Consider the following 14705-nt stretch of genomic DNA (forward strand, 5'->3'; position numbering starts at 1 on the left):
TCTCCGCCCTCGATTCCTAACCATGGCGGGGTAAATTATCGTGCCCCTAAATGCTTCCCCTAAAACCCACGTCAATAACCTGTTTCAACGAAATGAATCAAGAGAACCGCGAATGAAATGGCCCAATGAGAATAATGAATTGCATCATGGCTGCTGACGTTTGACGTCCAAGCTCGGGGTCTAACTTGCGCTTACCTCAGATGAACAATTCGTAGCTTCACTCCGGTTCAACTTCAGGCGAAGGTCAGACCCCACAAATAAATGCCCCGCCTTGGACTCGTCCACGAAAATAATATAGAAGTCTTCCCTGTAAATTCTTTCTAGCGCTCAAAATCTCAAAAGCTCAAAGAAACGTAATTTAGCAATGGCCGACTCGTCTTCTCTGTCAGCCGTCCGCCCATCCTTTCAACCCGGGTCGGTGCCGAACGAGAGCCCAGCAACACAAAGAATAGTCGACGCGCTCAAGCTGCAGCAGCACATCGAAGGCGGATACTTTCTCGAGACCGACCGCGATTCGTTTCGTATTCCAAATCCATTTCTCAATCAGCCGCGAGCTGCTGGCGCTGTGACTGCCGCTCCTGCGGGAGAAGATAGCACGCGCGCCGCGAGCACGACAATCTTCTACTACCTCACCCCAAGGACTTCTTTGGGTGCGTTCCATCGTAATCGCGGACGAACGATTCACACGCTGCACCGTGGTAGAGGCAGATATCTCTTGATCCATGCAGACGAGGTCGCGGGACAGCCGGGCAAGAAGGCACGTGTAGAGACATTTGTGGTGGGCCATGATGTAGCCACGGGCGAGAAGCTACAATGGATTGTCGAGGGCGGAAAGTTCAAGGCCAGCTTCTTGCTTCCGGATCATGAAGGTGGTTCGGACAGTGAGGGGCTGTTAATTAGTGAGGTAAGTACATCGGTCAAGCTGTACATGCTGGGGATAGTTTGGCATCCTTCCGGCTTCTTCCAGGTGTAGAGGTCAATCATCAGCTGCGAAAATTTGCTGCTAACTACCGTACCTTCTAGACGGTCATTCCTGGTTTCGAATACTCCGACCACGACTTTATGGTGCCTGAACAATTATCGGAACTGGTGACACCGGAAGAAGCAGAGCAGTTGTCGTGGTTGTTGCGTAAAGGCCCACCACCCAAGGCGGAGGAATTGTAAAAGTATTGTGTTGAGAATTTACATGAAACACGCAATTAGACTTACAATGAATCACGACATCAGGTTATATCACAATTAATTATCTAGAAAATCAGAAAAGTTTTTCATTGAATTCACTTTTGTTAAAAGTCTCATTGTAACGCTATGCCTCCGAGCTGCAATAAAAAGTGAAAAGCCATTGTATTCCAGCTCCCCTGGACGGGCGCTGTATGCATGAAGTCAATTAAGCAAAATAAAGCTAAAATGCGCCTCTGCTATGCTCTTTGAATGTGCTAAGCCGTCAGGCGGCGGTTCAATCAACTCCGTAAAGCCAGATTAGCTCAAAGTTTCAAAGATGCTATTTCCCAGTCCAAAGCGCCAGTATTTTCCCGATTGTTCCTCGATTTCATAAAAAGAAATGCATTCAAAATAAAAGAAAAGAAAAATTGTGTGTTTGGATAGGCGAACTCGACTGCACCATGAAAGTGACGTTCTTGAAGCTGAGAAAAAACCGATTCGCTCAAAGCGCACATTGATGCAACTCTTCTTTTGTCCTTGTCACCCACGCTATCAGCGAATTTTGGGCCAAATATCCTGCCTTTAGTGTTGTGGAGTCCCTCGAGCAAGCCCCAGGCGGTTGCCAGGCAGAGGAGGAAACCCAAAACTTTTAATTCTCTTGGACTCGGCTGCCCGTTGAGGGGTATCAGGTGGGGGAGCACCGAATCTACTTGGTTTGGGAGTGCCAGTAGGAATATTCGGAAGAGCCCTGTTGGTGGCATTCAGGCGTGCACGCATCCGCTGGTTCATCTGAGCAGTGCTGCCATATGCACTTGCGTGAGCAGGATTGATTCCACCTCCTGAAGGCGTAGACGATCGAGCGCGGCTAGAAAGTCGGGCATATAATTGAGAAGTGGCATGGCTTTGGGCAGCAGGAATGACGGTATTGATAGACATACCGCCACCGTTCAAAAGTGTCGAGAGTGTCGCAGCGTGGTTATTTGCTTGAGGATTTGCACCAAAATGATGTCCGTTTGTGGCAACGGGAGGCTGCCTATGGGGGTCATGCGGTTCCGAATACCCATGATCGGTGCTGGGAGTGCTTTCTGTGGTTGGTGCATTCTGCTCAGCCATGAGCTGTTGGACGATGCGCTGAAGGGTGGCACTGATGTCACTGTCAGGTTGAGGGGTTGAATGATCATTATCATGCGCCGATAGCTCCGAGTGCGGGTCAATGATTGCGTTTTCGTCTGGATCGGCAGAGAGTGTGCCTCCATTTGCCAATGCAAGGAGGGCATCAATCTGTGACTGATCAAGCCCGTGGTCATTGCTGGCTGCTGGATTTGCAGTCGAGGCGGGCTGCTCGGGCTTCACGTCGTTGATGGCAGTAAATCCATTCGTCGGCATTGGATCCGGTGGCCGATTGGTGGGAGGATCTAGATGAGATTCGTTCATTTCATTCAGGATAGCTGTGGCGGCATTGAGTGCTTTAATGATCTCGCTCGAGTCGTCATCAAATTCTACAGGCTGCTGATCTGACAGATCAAGGGCTCGTTGCTCCGTGGAAGGCAGGATCGAGTCGCCATTCTCGTCACCACTATTAGTATCCCCCTCGTCATCCTGGTTCAACCCAAGCACGGCATTGATCCCATTCATGATCTCAGGATTCGAGGCCATGGTACGTAATGCTTCAGTGAATGGCCGCGGGTCAACAGATCCTCCTTCAAGGGCGGCCTTGAGCGCATTGGCAGCTTCGATGTTAGGACCAGCCCCATTCTTGCCAACACCAAGCAGGGCATTGGCCAACAAAAGACCGGCGGCGTTGGTGTCACCGTTAGGTCCAACACCAGGCGCAGGGAATAGAGTATTGCCAAAATTGGGTGAAAGAGAAAAGCCGGTGAACGAATCGCTACCATATGAACGAATCTGCTCTTTGGTCTCGCGTTTGGTGCGTCTCTTATTGAATTCCGATTCCATCCACGCAGCCTTCTCGGGGGACTGGCCAATGCCATAGAGTTTCTTTGCTCGTCTGTTGATGCGGCAGCGAAGGTCATTGTCCTTGTCTGTTTGACAGAGTCAGTATACAATTCTCCGGCCTATCTGCCTCCTAGAAGACCTACTTCTTTCATAATTACTTTTGCGCCAACGCTGCTTCCTTTCCCGATTCTCCTCCCTCACCCTCTCCCGTTCTGCGGCTCTGATCGGGTCATCATCGTCGTCAAATCGACGGTTGTAAGCAGCTGGAGGATGCGAGAGCATCTTCCGCCGCGTCGCATCATCGTCGAACCCCATTGAGTCTCTATCCTCGTTGCCGATATTGCTAATCTGCTTTGCAACCCAGAGCGCAAGTTCTGTTGGATCAGATGGAGCGCTAGAAAAATCAATCTCGGATGAAGGAGGCGGTCGAGTGATGTCGGTGTGGTATTTAAATTCATTATGAGAGTGATTTGTGTCGTGACTGTCGGCTTCACTGGCGGCCATTCCCAACTCCATTGCCTTTCCCAGATCTGCAATGGCCGACTCGGCAGCCTGATTGGCCAGTGCTGCAATATCCAGCTCGCCATTGCCTAACGGTGTTGTGTCCGCTTCTTCATTCACGTCCGGCGTGTGATGAGATTGCTCAAAGGAGGGAAAGTTGGTAGGGTCATTTGTCGAGTTCAAGGCTGGGGGGAGAGCAGAGACACCCTGGTCTTCAGTGCCTTCCTCGACTTTGATACGTTTAGATCGATGCTCATCATCGCTGAGGTGCTGAGGTTGAGGCGGTGAATGAGACTCAGGTAGTGGTGGAGGAGGAGGAGGAGAAGAAGGATTATGAGGTGATTGTGAAGCTTGTTCGGTGCTCATGATGGGCGCTGCAAAAGGCAGGGAGAGAAGGCTCGCAAACTCGGCGCTGTTCGTTGCTGTGCCAGGCTCACGAGCCTGAACTTCGGTCACTGCTCACATTGGCAAGCGTCAGTGTGATGAACTCCGAAAACAATAGCAATATTCGTGCCAGCGAATGTAAAGGTATAATAACAAGAGGGGAGTCAAGGGTTGAGTCAGGATCATCTCTGGTCGGAGATTTTTAGGGTCTGTCGCAAGATAATTGCCCCACCAGCCCAATGCGGACCGACAAAAAGAGTCAGGCTTGTCAAAGACAAAAATAACCTACTTTCAAAATAGCTAAATTGGAGCCCGCAACTGCAGGCGTGCAGTGGTTAATCGTACGACTCGTCCAGTCGTCAGATGTTGTTTGTCAGAGGGACAGGTCGGACTGCTTTTTCGTGACTGTGGCTAGCCTCGTCTCTCTCCTCGAGCGGAGGAACCTTATCACACTAGAACCCTTTGGTCGGTTGTTTCTCGGACAGGAAACCCCAGAGACCGAAGCATAGTATTTATACCGCCGAGACTGGCAAAAAAATAGTCGCAATTGGTCATGCATCACTTTAGCGTCCAACAAGAGTGAATATGACCTTTCTAGCGAGGTTATTTGGGGTACCATTTGTTTTGCATGGAAAGGGACATGCACAGGCTGGCATCATAGCCGCCTACACTTTTCTTCTACCGCGCGGAGGGCGTCTCGGGCGTTTGTCAGGCTCGGCAAGATCCGCTCCCATCTCCCGTCGCTAACGCTTACGTTTCCATATCCCCCATACTACCGTTACCTGCACTCATTATAACGTCGGAGCTGTGCAAATATCTAGGCTTGTTGTTTCAGTTGTCAAATACTCCAACAATGCGCTTCGTTACAGCTTTGCTTCCTTCATTACTTCTTGCCGGAGCTACCGGCGCGTTGGGAGCGTCATGGAGCTTTGACGAAGGTACCATAACAGTGCAGACCAAAGGAGCTGGTGTTGGCGGCGGATACAAGGACAAGTATGTCACAGCTATTCCCCTTCCCCTCCTTTGTCCGCGATTCATGGTCAATTCAATCATCTAGATGGAGCTCAATCTTCTATGATACTTACTTATACTAATTAATTGGCCCTTCCTTCAGACTTTCTCCATCTACCACCTTGTCCCAACCCATCAACCTTGGGCCCTCGGATAACCTCAAGATCCTTCTGACAGCCAAGGAAGGCTCATCCACGCAACGGCCTCACCAAGCTTTTCTACAAGTCGGAGATGCCGACAATGGCCTATCTATTTCCTACGCCCTTAACGTGCGCGATAGTGGCAAAGCCAAGCTCGAACTGGTACGTCCTGCACATTCCCACGCAGGTGCAAGCACCCGCAGTATCTGGTTTCCTTTATCATATTAAACAAAGCAAAATCTCCACAGAGCCAGAAGGACATTCCCGCGCAGCTCATTGCATCTTCGAAGCCTCTCCACGCCACTCTCCTTCTCGGCTCATGGGGCACGTCGACACCATACAGCAAACAGCTGTTCGACCTCAACGTTCTCAAGGATCCTAAGACGCCCATTGCCGGCGCGCAGAAGCCCCTCCGCTACGGAGCCCTCGAGGAGATTCACCACATTTTCCGCGGTGATCCGAAGAGCCCTCCAATCATTATCACTGCGGTTTTTACCTTGGTAGTTGCTGCCATCCTGCCAGTTTTGTTTGGCGCGGTACGTGATTCGGTTTTCCCTTCCTCACCCCATCCTTTCCTCTTCCTTTTCCCCACAGCCATCCCTGATTCCTGCGATGCCGATTCCAAAGCTAATGATTTAATGCATTGAATTAAATAGTGGATCTTCCTTGGCGCCAATCTCAACCACTTGTCCCGCGCCTTGTCCAACGCTCCGGTATCGCACTCGCTCTTTTACTCCTCTATCGTTGCCCTCGAAGGCATTTTCTTCCTGTACTATACCAGCTGGACACTGTTTCAGACTCTGCCTGCCGTTGTGGCCGTTGGATTCGTCACGTTTCTAAGCGGCAGCCGAGCCTTGTCTGAGGTGCAGGCGCGAAGACTTGATGGATTGCGGTAGATAGTCCAATTCATTACAAAAGATTATCGATGACGGTATATGACAGACATATATCACATCCGAAAATATATACAAATTAAAAAAGTTTCCCACTATGCTGGATTTCTTTTTCTCTTCTAAAAATTTATATGCATTACAGTGAGCGCGGTCCATCGCTTGAATCATAGAACAGTATAATACTGTCTAAGCAGCATGGTATCGAAACCTTATATAAATAGACGTGCTATCTACGACTGATCCAACTCTATTAGTCTACTACTATCCACGCAAGCGAACACAATAAATGCGTCGACGTAGTCTCTGGGATATATCAAATGCTCGATGCATACAAGATTACTTTTCAAACGGCGCACCGGTTGCCTTTTGAATTAATTCTAGCGCTTTGAGAACCTGCGAAAAAAAATTTGATCAAGTATTAGCAGTAGGCACAGATATTATCTTCGATGATCGTTGCTTTTTCCTTCCCTTCCGCCACCGGCTTTCCACCACCATGAATAAACAACAATCAAACAAGCCTTTACAAAACCGACAAAAACAATTGGACACAGTCGAACGTACCTTTTCGTCTTCATATCTCCGCGCAACTAGCTGCAAAGCTACGGGTGCATCGCGGTAGAGTTCTGGCTCGTCTGCAAAAGCAAGTGGAGTTAGTAAACTTTTCAAGAACACTTCCTTTCTAAACGAGAGTATGGACTATGCAAAAGGTGGACCTACAAAGCTTGTAATTATACTCGTCTTGATCATTCAAAGGCTTGTAGTCAGTCTCTGTGACATCGACATCCGGTTTGACTTTTGTAACGGGGAACACGACAGACGGATAGTCGAGCAGGTTCCACTGGCTGGTGTAGCCCCAGTACCTGGCGCAGTTGATTGGTGGTGCGGCGCCGGGTCTGCATTTGATTAATAGCGTTCAGCATATGTTCTCAAATGTACTAGATTGTAGGGCGACGGGAAAATGGTCATAGTCTGCAATGTAACGGCTGCGAAAGGGAGAAACGGGATAAGGAAATAACACATACCCGACAGGACAAAGGATAACATCTACGGCACCCTCGAGGACGCCTTTGCCGTGATCTTTGACAGCAGTGCTGTTCCACAACTTGGCGTAGTCTGTCCGGTACTCGTTACGTTGACGATGCCAAAACCAGATATCATCAATGGAGTGTGCTTTGACAAGTGGGTTGTCTTTGATGATAAATTCGGACAGGGGCCGCCATGGCTCGCCAGATGAGTCAATGGCAGCGGATTCTTTGGCACCGCCGTCCGGAAAGTATAAGCTAGCCTAGAGTTGAAGCGCATTGTGTTAATTTGGCACGACAGTTCCGCACGCGTTTCCTTGGCAAAGGCATAGCCTGTGTGGCTGGAGGACGATTGAGAAGGGAGAAAAGCTTACGATAATGTCCCATGCCAAATCATGCTTATATGGCTTCCATTCGACTATCTCGTAACCCTCTGTTTGCTTCAACTTTTCGACGACTTCCTTCAACGCTCGCAGCACCGGCGGATGCGGTTTGACCACCTCGTCGGTCCATAAAACGCCCACTTTTATCTTGAACTTGCCACTATGATCGGTAAACCAGTTTGGGTCAGGCTGCTTCCATGGCAAGGGCACGAGACTGGGTTCTTTGAGCCAAGGTTGTGCGTCAATAACAGTTTGCATGAATAGCTCGATTCCTTCGAGGGAGTTGCTGAGCGGCCCGACAACGCCAACGATGGAGTCGGCACCTGGCATGGCAGATGCGTAGCCGCCTGTAGGGAGGCGATATGTTGAGGGCCGAAATCCGTAGGCACCATTGTTTGCAGCAGGTGATCGAATGCCTGTTTTTCATAAAATGTTAAGGGGCTGGACTCGGATCTATACTGATTAGGGAGGGTGTGCAAAGTGCATACTGCCGCCAATATCAGATCCAATTCCCAGGATGCTTCCACCAATGCCTTGCAGTGCGCCTTCTCCACCAGAACTTCCTCCACATGTCAGAGCTCGATTGAAGGGGTTGACTGTGACACCGCAGAGATTCGATGACGTTTCGAGGTGCATCTGGAGACGAGTTAGAGCGAGTAGTTCCATTGGTGGTGTTATCTCTTACCAAAGTTTGAGGCTGTGTAGATCTAACGTAGAAGACGCATCCCGCTTCCCAGAGAATTTTCAGGAGATGCGCATCCTCATCTGGTACTTTTCCAACAAACGAGCAGAAACCGGCATTGAGGTCCAGCCCCTTCATGCCAAGATGCTCCTTGACACTGATTGGGATGCCATGCAGAGGTCCAATTGGTCTCTTGTGCTCTTCGAGATACTGGTCTAGTTCTTCTGCACGCTTGATCGCTCGCTCTGGAAGCAGTTCCGCTACGCAGTTGACCTGACCTTTCGTTTAGATGATACAATACTGAATAATACCCCGAACAGAGTCGGGTCCGCATGAGCGTACCAATTTCTGTCCCAGACCTGCTCGACGCAGAAAGGCCTTGATAACATCAACACATTTCCACTCCCCTGTAGATAGCTTCTGCTTCAGTTCCGGTACAGTCTGCTCGGTGATTTCAATTTCTCGGGCAGACAACAGCTGCTTCGGTAGGCCGGTGACATTGAGAGGAAGCTTGGCTGGTGCATCTGGGATGGCAGGATCTACACGGGCAACGGTCTCATCGCGATGTTTTTGGTAATCGTGGGCAATTTCTTGCCACGACCTTGTTCCATTGGAGACAGTCATGGTCGAGGTCTACTTAGAGCGGTAGAATGTAAAGACTGATTTTAATCTATGAATTCAGGATACGAAGGTATACTGGAGGGATGACCAGTATTAGATGTTGCTATTTGAGCAACGAAAAGCCCGAATGGTCGACAGGCTGACCACATGGAGACTTTATAGCAATTTGCATTTCCAATCATGGCGCTGATAGTGAGATGGCTGTCCTCTCTACTGGTGGGCCTGGAGAGGCGGGGGAAGAGGTTGATAAGGAAGATGTTTATCAGTTGATGCTGCCCATTGAGGCAAGTCCATGCTCTTGCCGCGCACTCCGGCCCCCAGGGGAAATCATTTGCGAGTGCCGAGCCGATAGAGATAACTGGCTCTTCATTGCTGAAGGAGGTCTGACCGATAACAATAATTGCATTGAACCATCTAACGTTAGCTATCGAAATGTGGTTGATGATAATTCGAATGGTAAGGTATAGGGAACTAGGAATGGCTTTACCCCACTATCTGTAGGCTTTAACCCCATAGCTTTATCAGTTTCTCTAAGTTACACAGTTTAGTTCCACCGTCGGCTATACGCGGAATGAGATAACAGCGTCATATTCCGCCCAACCCATAACCTAAGCAAACAATAAGACGGACAATTATCGTCTTTATCTTCTTCATGAAATTAGAGAGAAGAGACTTTTTCAACTTTCATTCACCCCCAAGTATATTAATACAGTAATGAAACACGCTTTCGGGCACAAAACGCTGTGTCCTAATAATCCGTCCATGCGGATCAAAATGCTTCAGATAGAAGTGCTCCTGTTTTGTTCCCCTGCGCCCGTAAACTCCCAAGCACCCATAATCATCCAAAAGCTACCTTATATACAGAATTCCGCTGAATGTGAAGCATTAATTGTGTTTTATTGGTATGGACTTTGAACCACATTTGGCCCTCCCAACTTCTCCGTGACGCCCTTTTGCAGACCCAGTCTTCGTTCAATCTCAGCGGGTTGAACTCCCTTTTGGTCTCGTAACGTCAAAATCTGTCGAATAGTCGTGACATCAAGAAATCGTCTCCCAGTGTGCCCTCTTCTACCGATGCTCAGAAATTCTTCCTCAGCAGCATGAGCAATCTCCTCTCGCTTTTTAAGCAGTGCTACGGCTGGATTTGCGACAGCGTCTGGAAAAAGGCTCGGCCCACCTGGACGTCCTGCGACGGGACCACGATTGAATGTGGATGACGGAGAGTATGTAGGCGTAGGTTGGACTGATCCAAGTGCGCGTAAGGACGAAGCAAAGTCTGGATCTCGTGCGTCCAGGTCAATGGCTGGTAGCAGTCAGCGAGAATTCCGATCTGATTTCAATCAATGTCAATACCTTGATCCTTCGTGCCGCTGGCCTGGGGTCGAGGGTGCACTATTGGGCCTGTGGGCCTCTCCTGTGATGGCACAGGGCGACCTTGGACATTCGACGGTATCGGAGCTGTTTTCCGCTGTGGATATTTTCGAGCTGTCGAAGCTGCCGTCGTCCGAGCAGCTTTGGAGCCTGAAGAGCCCATAGCTAGATTGCGTGGATCGTTGCCAATTATTTAGAATCTTCTCTTGGCCATGTTGCTCGCCGTAGCTTCATATAATGTGGGGGGATGGGGAGATCAGCGTCACTACGACCATTGAGGTATTGTATTGATTCAAGCTCCGGGTGGTTAAAAGTACTTCTACTTTCTGTGCCCAGTAATTTAAGAGAGTTAGAAAGTTGAACTACTTTGGCACCTTACCATCCGTTTCTCCTTGCCTGCTAGGCTTATACAGCGTAGAAGCTCATATCAATAATGCCATTAATTTCTCACGATGAGTTGTATTTGACAATTCATGTCTATTTCTTTCCCATCGCTCTTGGTCAATCAGCTTCGAATGAGGGCCTAACTGTGCTACTGGTGGGTAGGAGGAACGAGACACCGTCTTTCTCTTTATCCTCATCTTTCGCAAATGGCGCCTTCTTGCCTTTGGAGTAGAAAACGATTGCAGTCCTCATGTCACGGGATGTCCACCCCATGACCTTTGTGTGTGGTTATTGTGTTCTCAAGCACATGTGGCTGAGAATCATCAGACTGTCGTCTGCATGACGAAAGTCCTTACTTCGCATCTTATCCCTGTCTGATAACCATCATGGTCACCCGCATCAATATGGTATCAGTACAATTACTGTGCAATAGAGAGAGGAAAAGAGAAAGGCGTTGCATAACCCATGCATAGTATGATTACACTTTTGCTGCACGGGTTTGAGACGAAGAACCTACCGGAGTACTCGTATTCCATACAAGAACGCATCACTAAATCTTACTAACGAGTATAGTAATGCAACGGACGAGGGCTTCTCGGAAAGCGGGCGGACTACGCCAATAGCAGATGATGAAATAATGGAAAGACTGGGGTAGAACAGTTCAGGAGAAGGATGAACCGACCATCTCAACGTGGGCCAACGGGCAATTTCAGCATTTTTCCCCCTTTGAGCAGCCGGAAGATCCGAGTGCTCATCTCGACAGATAACCTTGCGATACCTTGATGAGGCATAAGCACTACTACAAAATCACATTTTTCAAGGTTCGAGGATCAAGCAATACGGCTTGATCTTCACGAATTTCTGCAACTATTCCTGCCTTTCTTTTAAAGCGTGGCTTAGATGCTTTGAGTCATCAACTTTCCTAAGTTAGTGAGTGAAAAAAGTACGAGGTTCTTCATCCTTAGTTGCTCGGCACGGCCTCTTTTCCGTCCTCCGATCGCGCCCTCGGACGTCATTGTCTTCCCCTCGCTCCCTTAGCCCTCCACTGGGTGCTTCTAATGGCTCATTTACAAATATCACAACGCTGAACTTCCTTATTAGCCGTCACCCCTCCGATGAGGACCATTGTCTGTGTCCACGGCGCCATTGTCACCTTTTGTGCATTGGCATTCTAAGTCTCCAGACCGTTGAGCTCCAAAATGATTTATTACGGGCTCTCTCTCCTTTTGACTTGGGTCTTCCTGGTCGTGGTCGCGCAGGGTATGTACCCGACGATCGCTTGTGCATGGTCCGCCAAAGGGCATGTGTCAGGCGTGTGTTGAAAAAAATTATGTCAAAAACCCTCTCAGATCTTCAAACTAACAAACCATGCTCTCTATCAAGCTTCTGCCATCATCCCAGATCGACAAGGTCTTGAGATTGACACCGCGTTCGCCATCGAGGCCGTCAAGCGAGCATTCCCGGATGCCCCGAACAATTATGTCCCCGCCGCGGTCAATTGCCCCTCCACTCGCCCGGCGGTCAGGGGCGCGAAAACACTATCGCCCGAGGAGCAATCGTGGCTCGAGAAGCGCCGGAACAATACCATCGACCCCATGAAGGATTTGCTTGGTCGTCTCAACATTACCGGTTTCGACATCAACTCTTGGTTCGCAGCTCACGGTACAAATGCCTCGACGCTACCAAACATTGGTTTGGCTTTTTCCGGAGGTGGATATCGTGCTTTGATGAATGGCGCTGGCGCTATTGCTGCCTTTGACAGCCGAACAAACAATTCTACCTCCTCTGGTCATTTGGGTGGACTGCTACAGGCTTCAACATACGTAGCTGGTCTTTCTGGTGGGAGCTGGCTAGTGGGATCTATCTTCACGAACAACTTTACCACGGTCACTGATATCACCAGCCAAAACACTGGTGACTTTTGGCAATTTGGAAACTCCATCTTTAAAGGTCCGCCAAAGAGTGGCATCCAACTCTTGAACACGGCCCAGTACTACAGCAACATTTACGATGAAGTCAGCAACAAGGAAGATGCCGGCTGGCATATATCCCTCACCGATTTCTGGTACGTATATATGTCTGCTTGATGATCAATTTCGGCCATGGGCGCTGACCATGATAAACCTTTAGGGGCCGTGCTCTTTCTTTCCAGTTGATCAATGCCACTGACGGTGGCCCTGCTTATACTTTCTCTTCGATTCAAGATGATCCCCAGTTCATTTCGGGTGACATTCCCATGCCAATTATTGTTGCAGACGTATGTATTCGGATTCAGTTGTGGTCAACGCCTGAAATTGTTACGCACTAACACGTCGAATAGGGGCGGGCTCCTAACCAAACTTTGATCTCGGGCAACTCGACAGTTTATGAATTCACTCCCTATGAATTTGGCACCTTTGATCCGACCGTGTTCGGATTCGTGCCCACTCGGTACCTCGGATCCAACTTCACAGCTGGACAGATTCCATCCAACGATAAGTGTATTCGCGGATTCGACAATGCGGGTTTCGTCATGGGCGTATCGTCGACCTTGTTCAACCAATTCCTTTTGCAAATCAATTCAACGAGCATTTCTCCATCCTTCAAAAAGGCATTGACTAAAATCCTTCAGGATGTCGGCGAAGATAACAACGACATTGCCGACATCTATCCCAATCCATTCTATCACTACAATAGCCTTTCTAACCCTGGTGCAAATGCAACCACTCTGACCTTGGTTGATGGCGGCGAGGATCTGCAAAACATACCCTTGCAGCCTCTTATCCAGCCAGAACGGAGCCTGGATGTCATCTTCGCAGTAGACAGCTCTGCTGACACTACCACGTATTGGCCAAACGGTACCTCGCTCGTTGCGACCTATCAGCGAAGCTTAAATGGTACTGGCATTGGCAATGGCACCGCATTCCCATATATTCCGGATCAGAACACATTTGTCAACCTTGGCCTCAACACGCGACCCACCTTTTTTGGCTGCAACACGAGCAACATGACTGGCCCTGGACCATTAATAGTGTACTTGGCCAATTACCCCTATGTTTTTAATTCGAACGTGTCGACCTTTCAGGACTCGACAAACAATACTGAGCGAAACGCTGTCATTGAGAACGGATACGACGTGGTGACCATGGGCAACGCGACCACAGATGCTCAGTGGCCTGTCTGTGTGGGCTGCGCCATTTTGAGCCGGAGCCTCGAGAGGACCAATACGACGTGGCCTAGTGTCTGCGAGCAGTGTTTTAGCAAATTCTGCTGGGACGGCACTGTTAATAGCACCCAACCGGAAGGTTATGCTCCACCTACGACTTTTTCTAGTTTAAAGGTCAACGGCTCCGCGAAACTGAAGCGTGTCGGTCCTTTGGCGCTGCTGGCGGCCCTTGTCACGGGTGCGTCAATGATGTGACACGAATTTGGATCAGAATGTATACCCTGACATGCAGTGCCTGATTGGTACGTGTCATGACATCCTCTTCTAATTCGTCTTCATTTCGTATATCTTTTTTTTTTGTCAGCTCAGGAATTTTGGAGCGGATTTGCATCCAATGTTTGGCAAATATAAGGTTTGGAGTTGGCGTCGGTGGCATATATACAGAATGGCTTGAGCAATCAAATGACCTGGGATAAGGATATTAACGTTTGCTCTCAACGTTTGCCTGTCAGCATCATAGTAGGTGATATGTTTTCAAACACCTGCCGTCATGGTGAATAGCTCTTTCAGTATAGCGACCCATATGTTTACATGTATTCATATTTTCATTCAGTTCCTAATTTTATATATATTGGCTGCCCAGCACTCATGAGGTTCTTTTCAAATAAAAATGTATTAAATGGTGAAGATATTTGGAAATGGAGTTTATATTGCAGTACGATTATATATTGCAGGTCTTACATGTAAGGCATATTTGCCAACACCACCTTCATAATTAAATTCACTTGTTATAACCAATTTCTGTAAGAATTTTACTCGGCTTCATTCAAGAGGTTTTTGGTTGAGAACCTCAGTCCACGATGAATGCCTTGGTGTGAATGGAAGACAACAGGATGATGAGATGTCAACATGCGGTGGTAGGAGTTTTCGGTTAGTGGCTTATCGATAGTTGCCTGGAGCGACAGCCGAGCACAGTTCGTCTCACCCACCACAACAGGCAGGAGCTTCTCCTCTCGCTTCCCAACTAGTCGCGGGAGCTGCCCATGGACAT

The 14705-nt window shown here is 48.8% G+C and overlaps 6 protein-coding genes across 6 annotated transcripts; 3 read left to right on the forward strand and 3 right to left on the reverse strand.

Moving 5' to 3' along the window:
- Nucleotides 1–19: 19 nt before the first annotated feature.
- L228DRAFT_225911 (DUF985 domain-containing protein) lies at nt 20–1237 on the forward strand. The gene is made up of 2 exons (XM_018330399.1): nt 20–904; nt 1024–1237. Exons 1-2 carry the CDS (start codon nt 365–367, stop codon nt 1162–1164), a joined length of 681 nt encoding a protein of 226 aa, XP_018191732.1. The 5' UTR covers nt 20–364; the 3' UTR covers nt 1165–1237.
- A 57-nt stretch (nt 1238–1294) lies between these two features.
- Nucleotides 1295–4620, reverse strand: L228DRAFT_242604 (hypothetical protein). Its single transcript, XM_018331480.1, has 3 exons — nt 4292–4620; nt 3261–4073; nt 1295–3203 (listed from the first exon to the last, which is right to left on the reverse strand). Coding segments are annotated over exons 1-3 (2274 nt in total). The 5' UTR covers nt 4293–4620; the 3' UTR covers nt 1295–1743.
- Nucleotides 4621–4786: 166 nt separating this feature from the next.
- L228DRAFT_242605 (hypothetical protein) lies at nt 4787–6142 on the forward strand. The gene is made up of 4 exons (XM_018331481.1): nt 4787–4995; nt 5117–5315; nt 5402–5689; nt 5810–6142. The coding sequence occupies exons 1-4, from the start codon at nt 4856–4858 to the stop codon at nt 6047–6049; spliced, it is 867 nt and encodes a 288-aa protein (XP_018191734.1). The 5' UTR covers nt 4787–4855; the 3' UTR covers nt 6050–6142.
- On the reverse strand, nt 6136–8937 carry L228DRAFT_242606 (amidase). Its single transcript, XM_018331482.1, has 8 exons — nt 8476–8937; nt 8137–8406; nt 7940–8087; nt 7443–7867; nt 7069–7331; nt 6764–6939; nt 6608–6678; nt 6136–6439 (listed from the first exon to the last, which is right to left on the reverse strand). Exons 1-8 carry the CDS (start codon nt 8755–8757, stop codon nt 6383–6385), a joined length of 1692 nt encoding a protein of 563 aa, XP_018191735.1. The 5' UTR covers nt 8758–8937; the 3' UTR covers nt 6136–6382.
- Nucleotides 8938–9650: 713 nt separating this feature from the next.
- L228DRAFT_235283 (hypothetical protein) lies at nt 9651–10288 on the reverse strand (the record flags this gene model as incomplete). Its single annotated transcript, XM_018330705.1, has 2 exons — nt 9651–10057; nt 10108–10288. 2 exons carry the CDS (start codon nt 10286–10288, stop codon nt 9651–9653), a joined length of 588 nt encoding a protein of 195 aa, XP_018191736.1.
- A 1420-nt stretch (nt 10289–11708) lies between these two features.
- L228DRAFT_251944 (lysophospholipase Plb1) lies at nt 11709–13909 on the forward strand (the record flags this gene model as incomplete). The annotated part of the gene is made up of 4 exons (XM_018333659.1): nt 11709–11769; nt 11911–12574; nt 12640–12766; nt 12830–13909. The coding sequence occupies 4 exons, from the start codon at nt 11709–11711 to the stop codon at nt 13907–13909; spliced, it is 1932 nt and encodes a 643-aa protein (XP_018191737.1).
- Nucleotides 13910–14705: the final 796 nt, after the last annotated feature.

The sequence above is a fragment of the Xylona heveae genome (genome assembly GCF_001619985.1).
Source record: "Xylona heveae TC161 unplaced genomic scaffold L228scaffold_1, whole genome shotgun sequence".
Lineage (NCBI taxonomy): Eukaryota > Fungi > Ascomycota > Xylonomycetes > Xylonales > Xylonaceae > Xylona > Xylona heveae.

Coding starts and splice junctions, on each gene's coding strand:
- L228DRAFT_225911 (XM_018330399.1), top strand. CDS start 365: ATGGCCGACTCGTCTTCTCTGTCAGCCGTCCGCCCATCCTTTCAACCC. Junction 905..1,023: donor AGGGGCTGTTAATTAGTGAG/GTAAGTACATCG, acceptor CGTACCTTCTAG/ACGGTCATTCCTGGTTTCGA.
- L228DRAFT_242604 (XM_018331480.1), bottom strand. Junction 3,204..3,260: donor CAAAAGTAATTATGAAAGAA/GTAGGTCTTCTA, acceptor TCTGTCAAACAG/ACAAGGACAATGACCTTCGC.
- L228DRAFT_242605 (XM_018331481.1), top strand. CDS start 4,856: ATGCGCTTCGTTACAGCTTTGCTTCCTTCATTACTTCTTGCCGGAGCT. Junction 4,996..5,116: donor GGCGGCGGATACAAGGACAA/GTATGTCACAGC, acceptor CCCTTCCTTCAG/ACTTTCTCCATCTACCACCT. Junction 5,690..5,809: donor TGCCAGTTTTGTTTGGCGCG/GTACGTGATTCG, acceptor TGAATTAAATAG/TGGATCTTCCTTGGCGCCAA.
- L228DRAFT_242606 (XM_018331482.1), bottom strand. CDS start 8,757: ATGACTGTCTCCAATGGAACAAGGTCGTGGCAAGAAATTGCCCACGAT. Junction 6,679..6,763: donor CGAGTATAATTACAAGCTTT/GTAGGTCCACCT, acceptor TTGCTTTTGCAG/ACGAGCCAGAACTCTACCGC. Junction 6,440..6,607: donor GGAGATATGAAGACGAAAAG/GTACGTTCGACT, acceptor TTTTTTTCGCAG/GTTCTCAAAGCGCTAGAATT.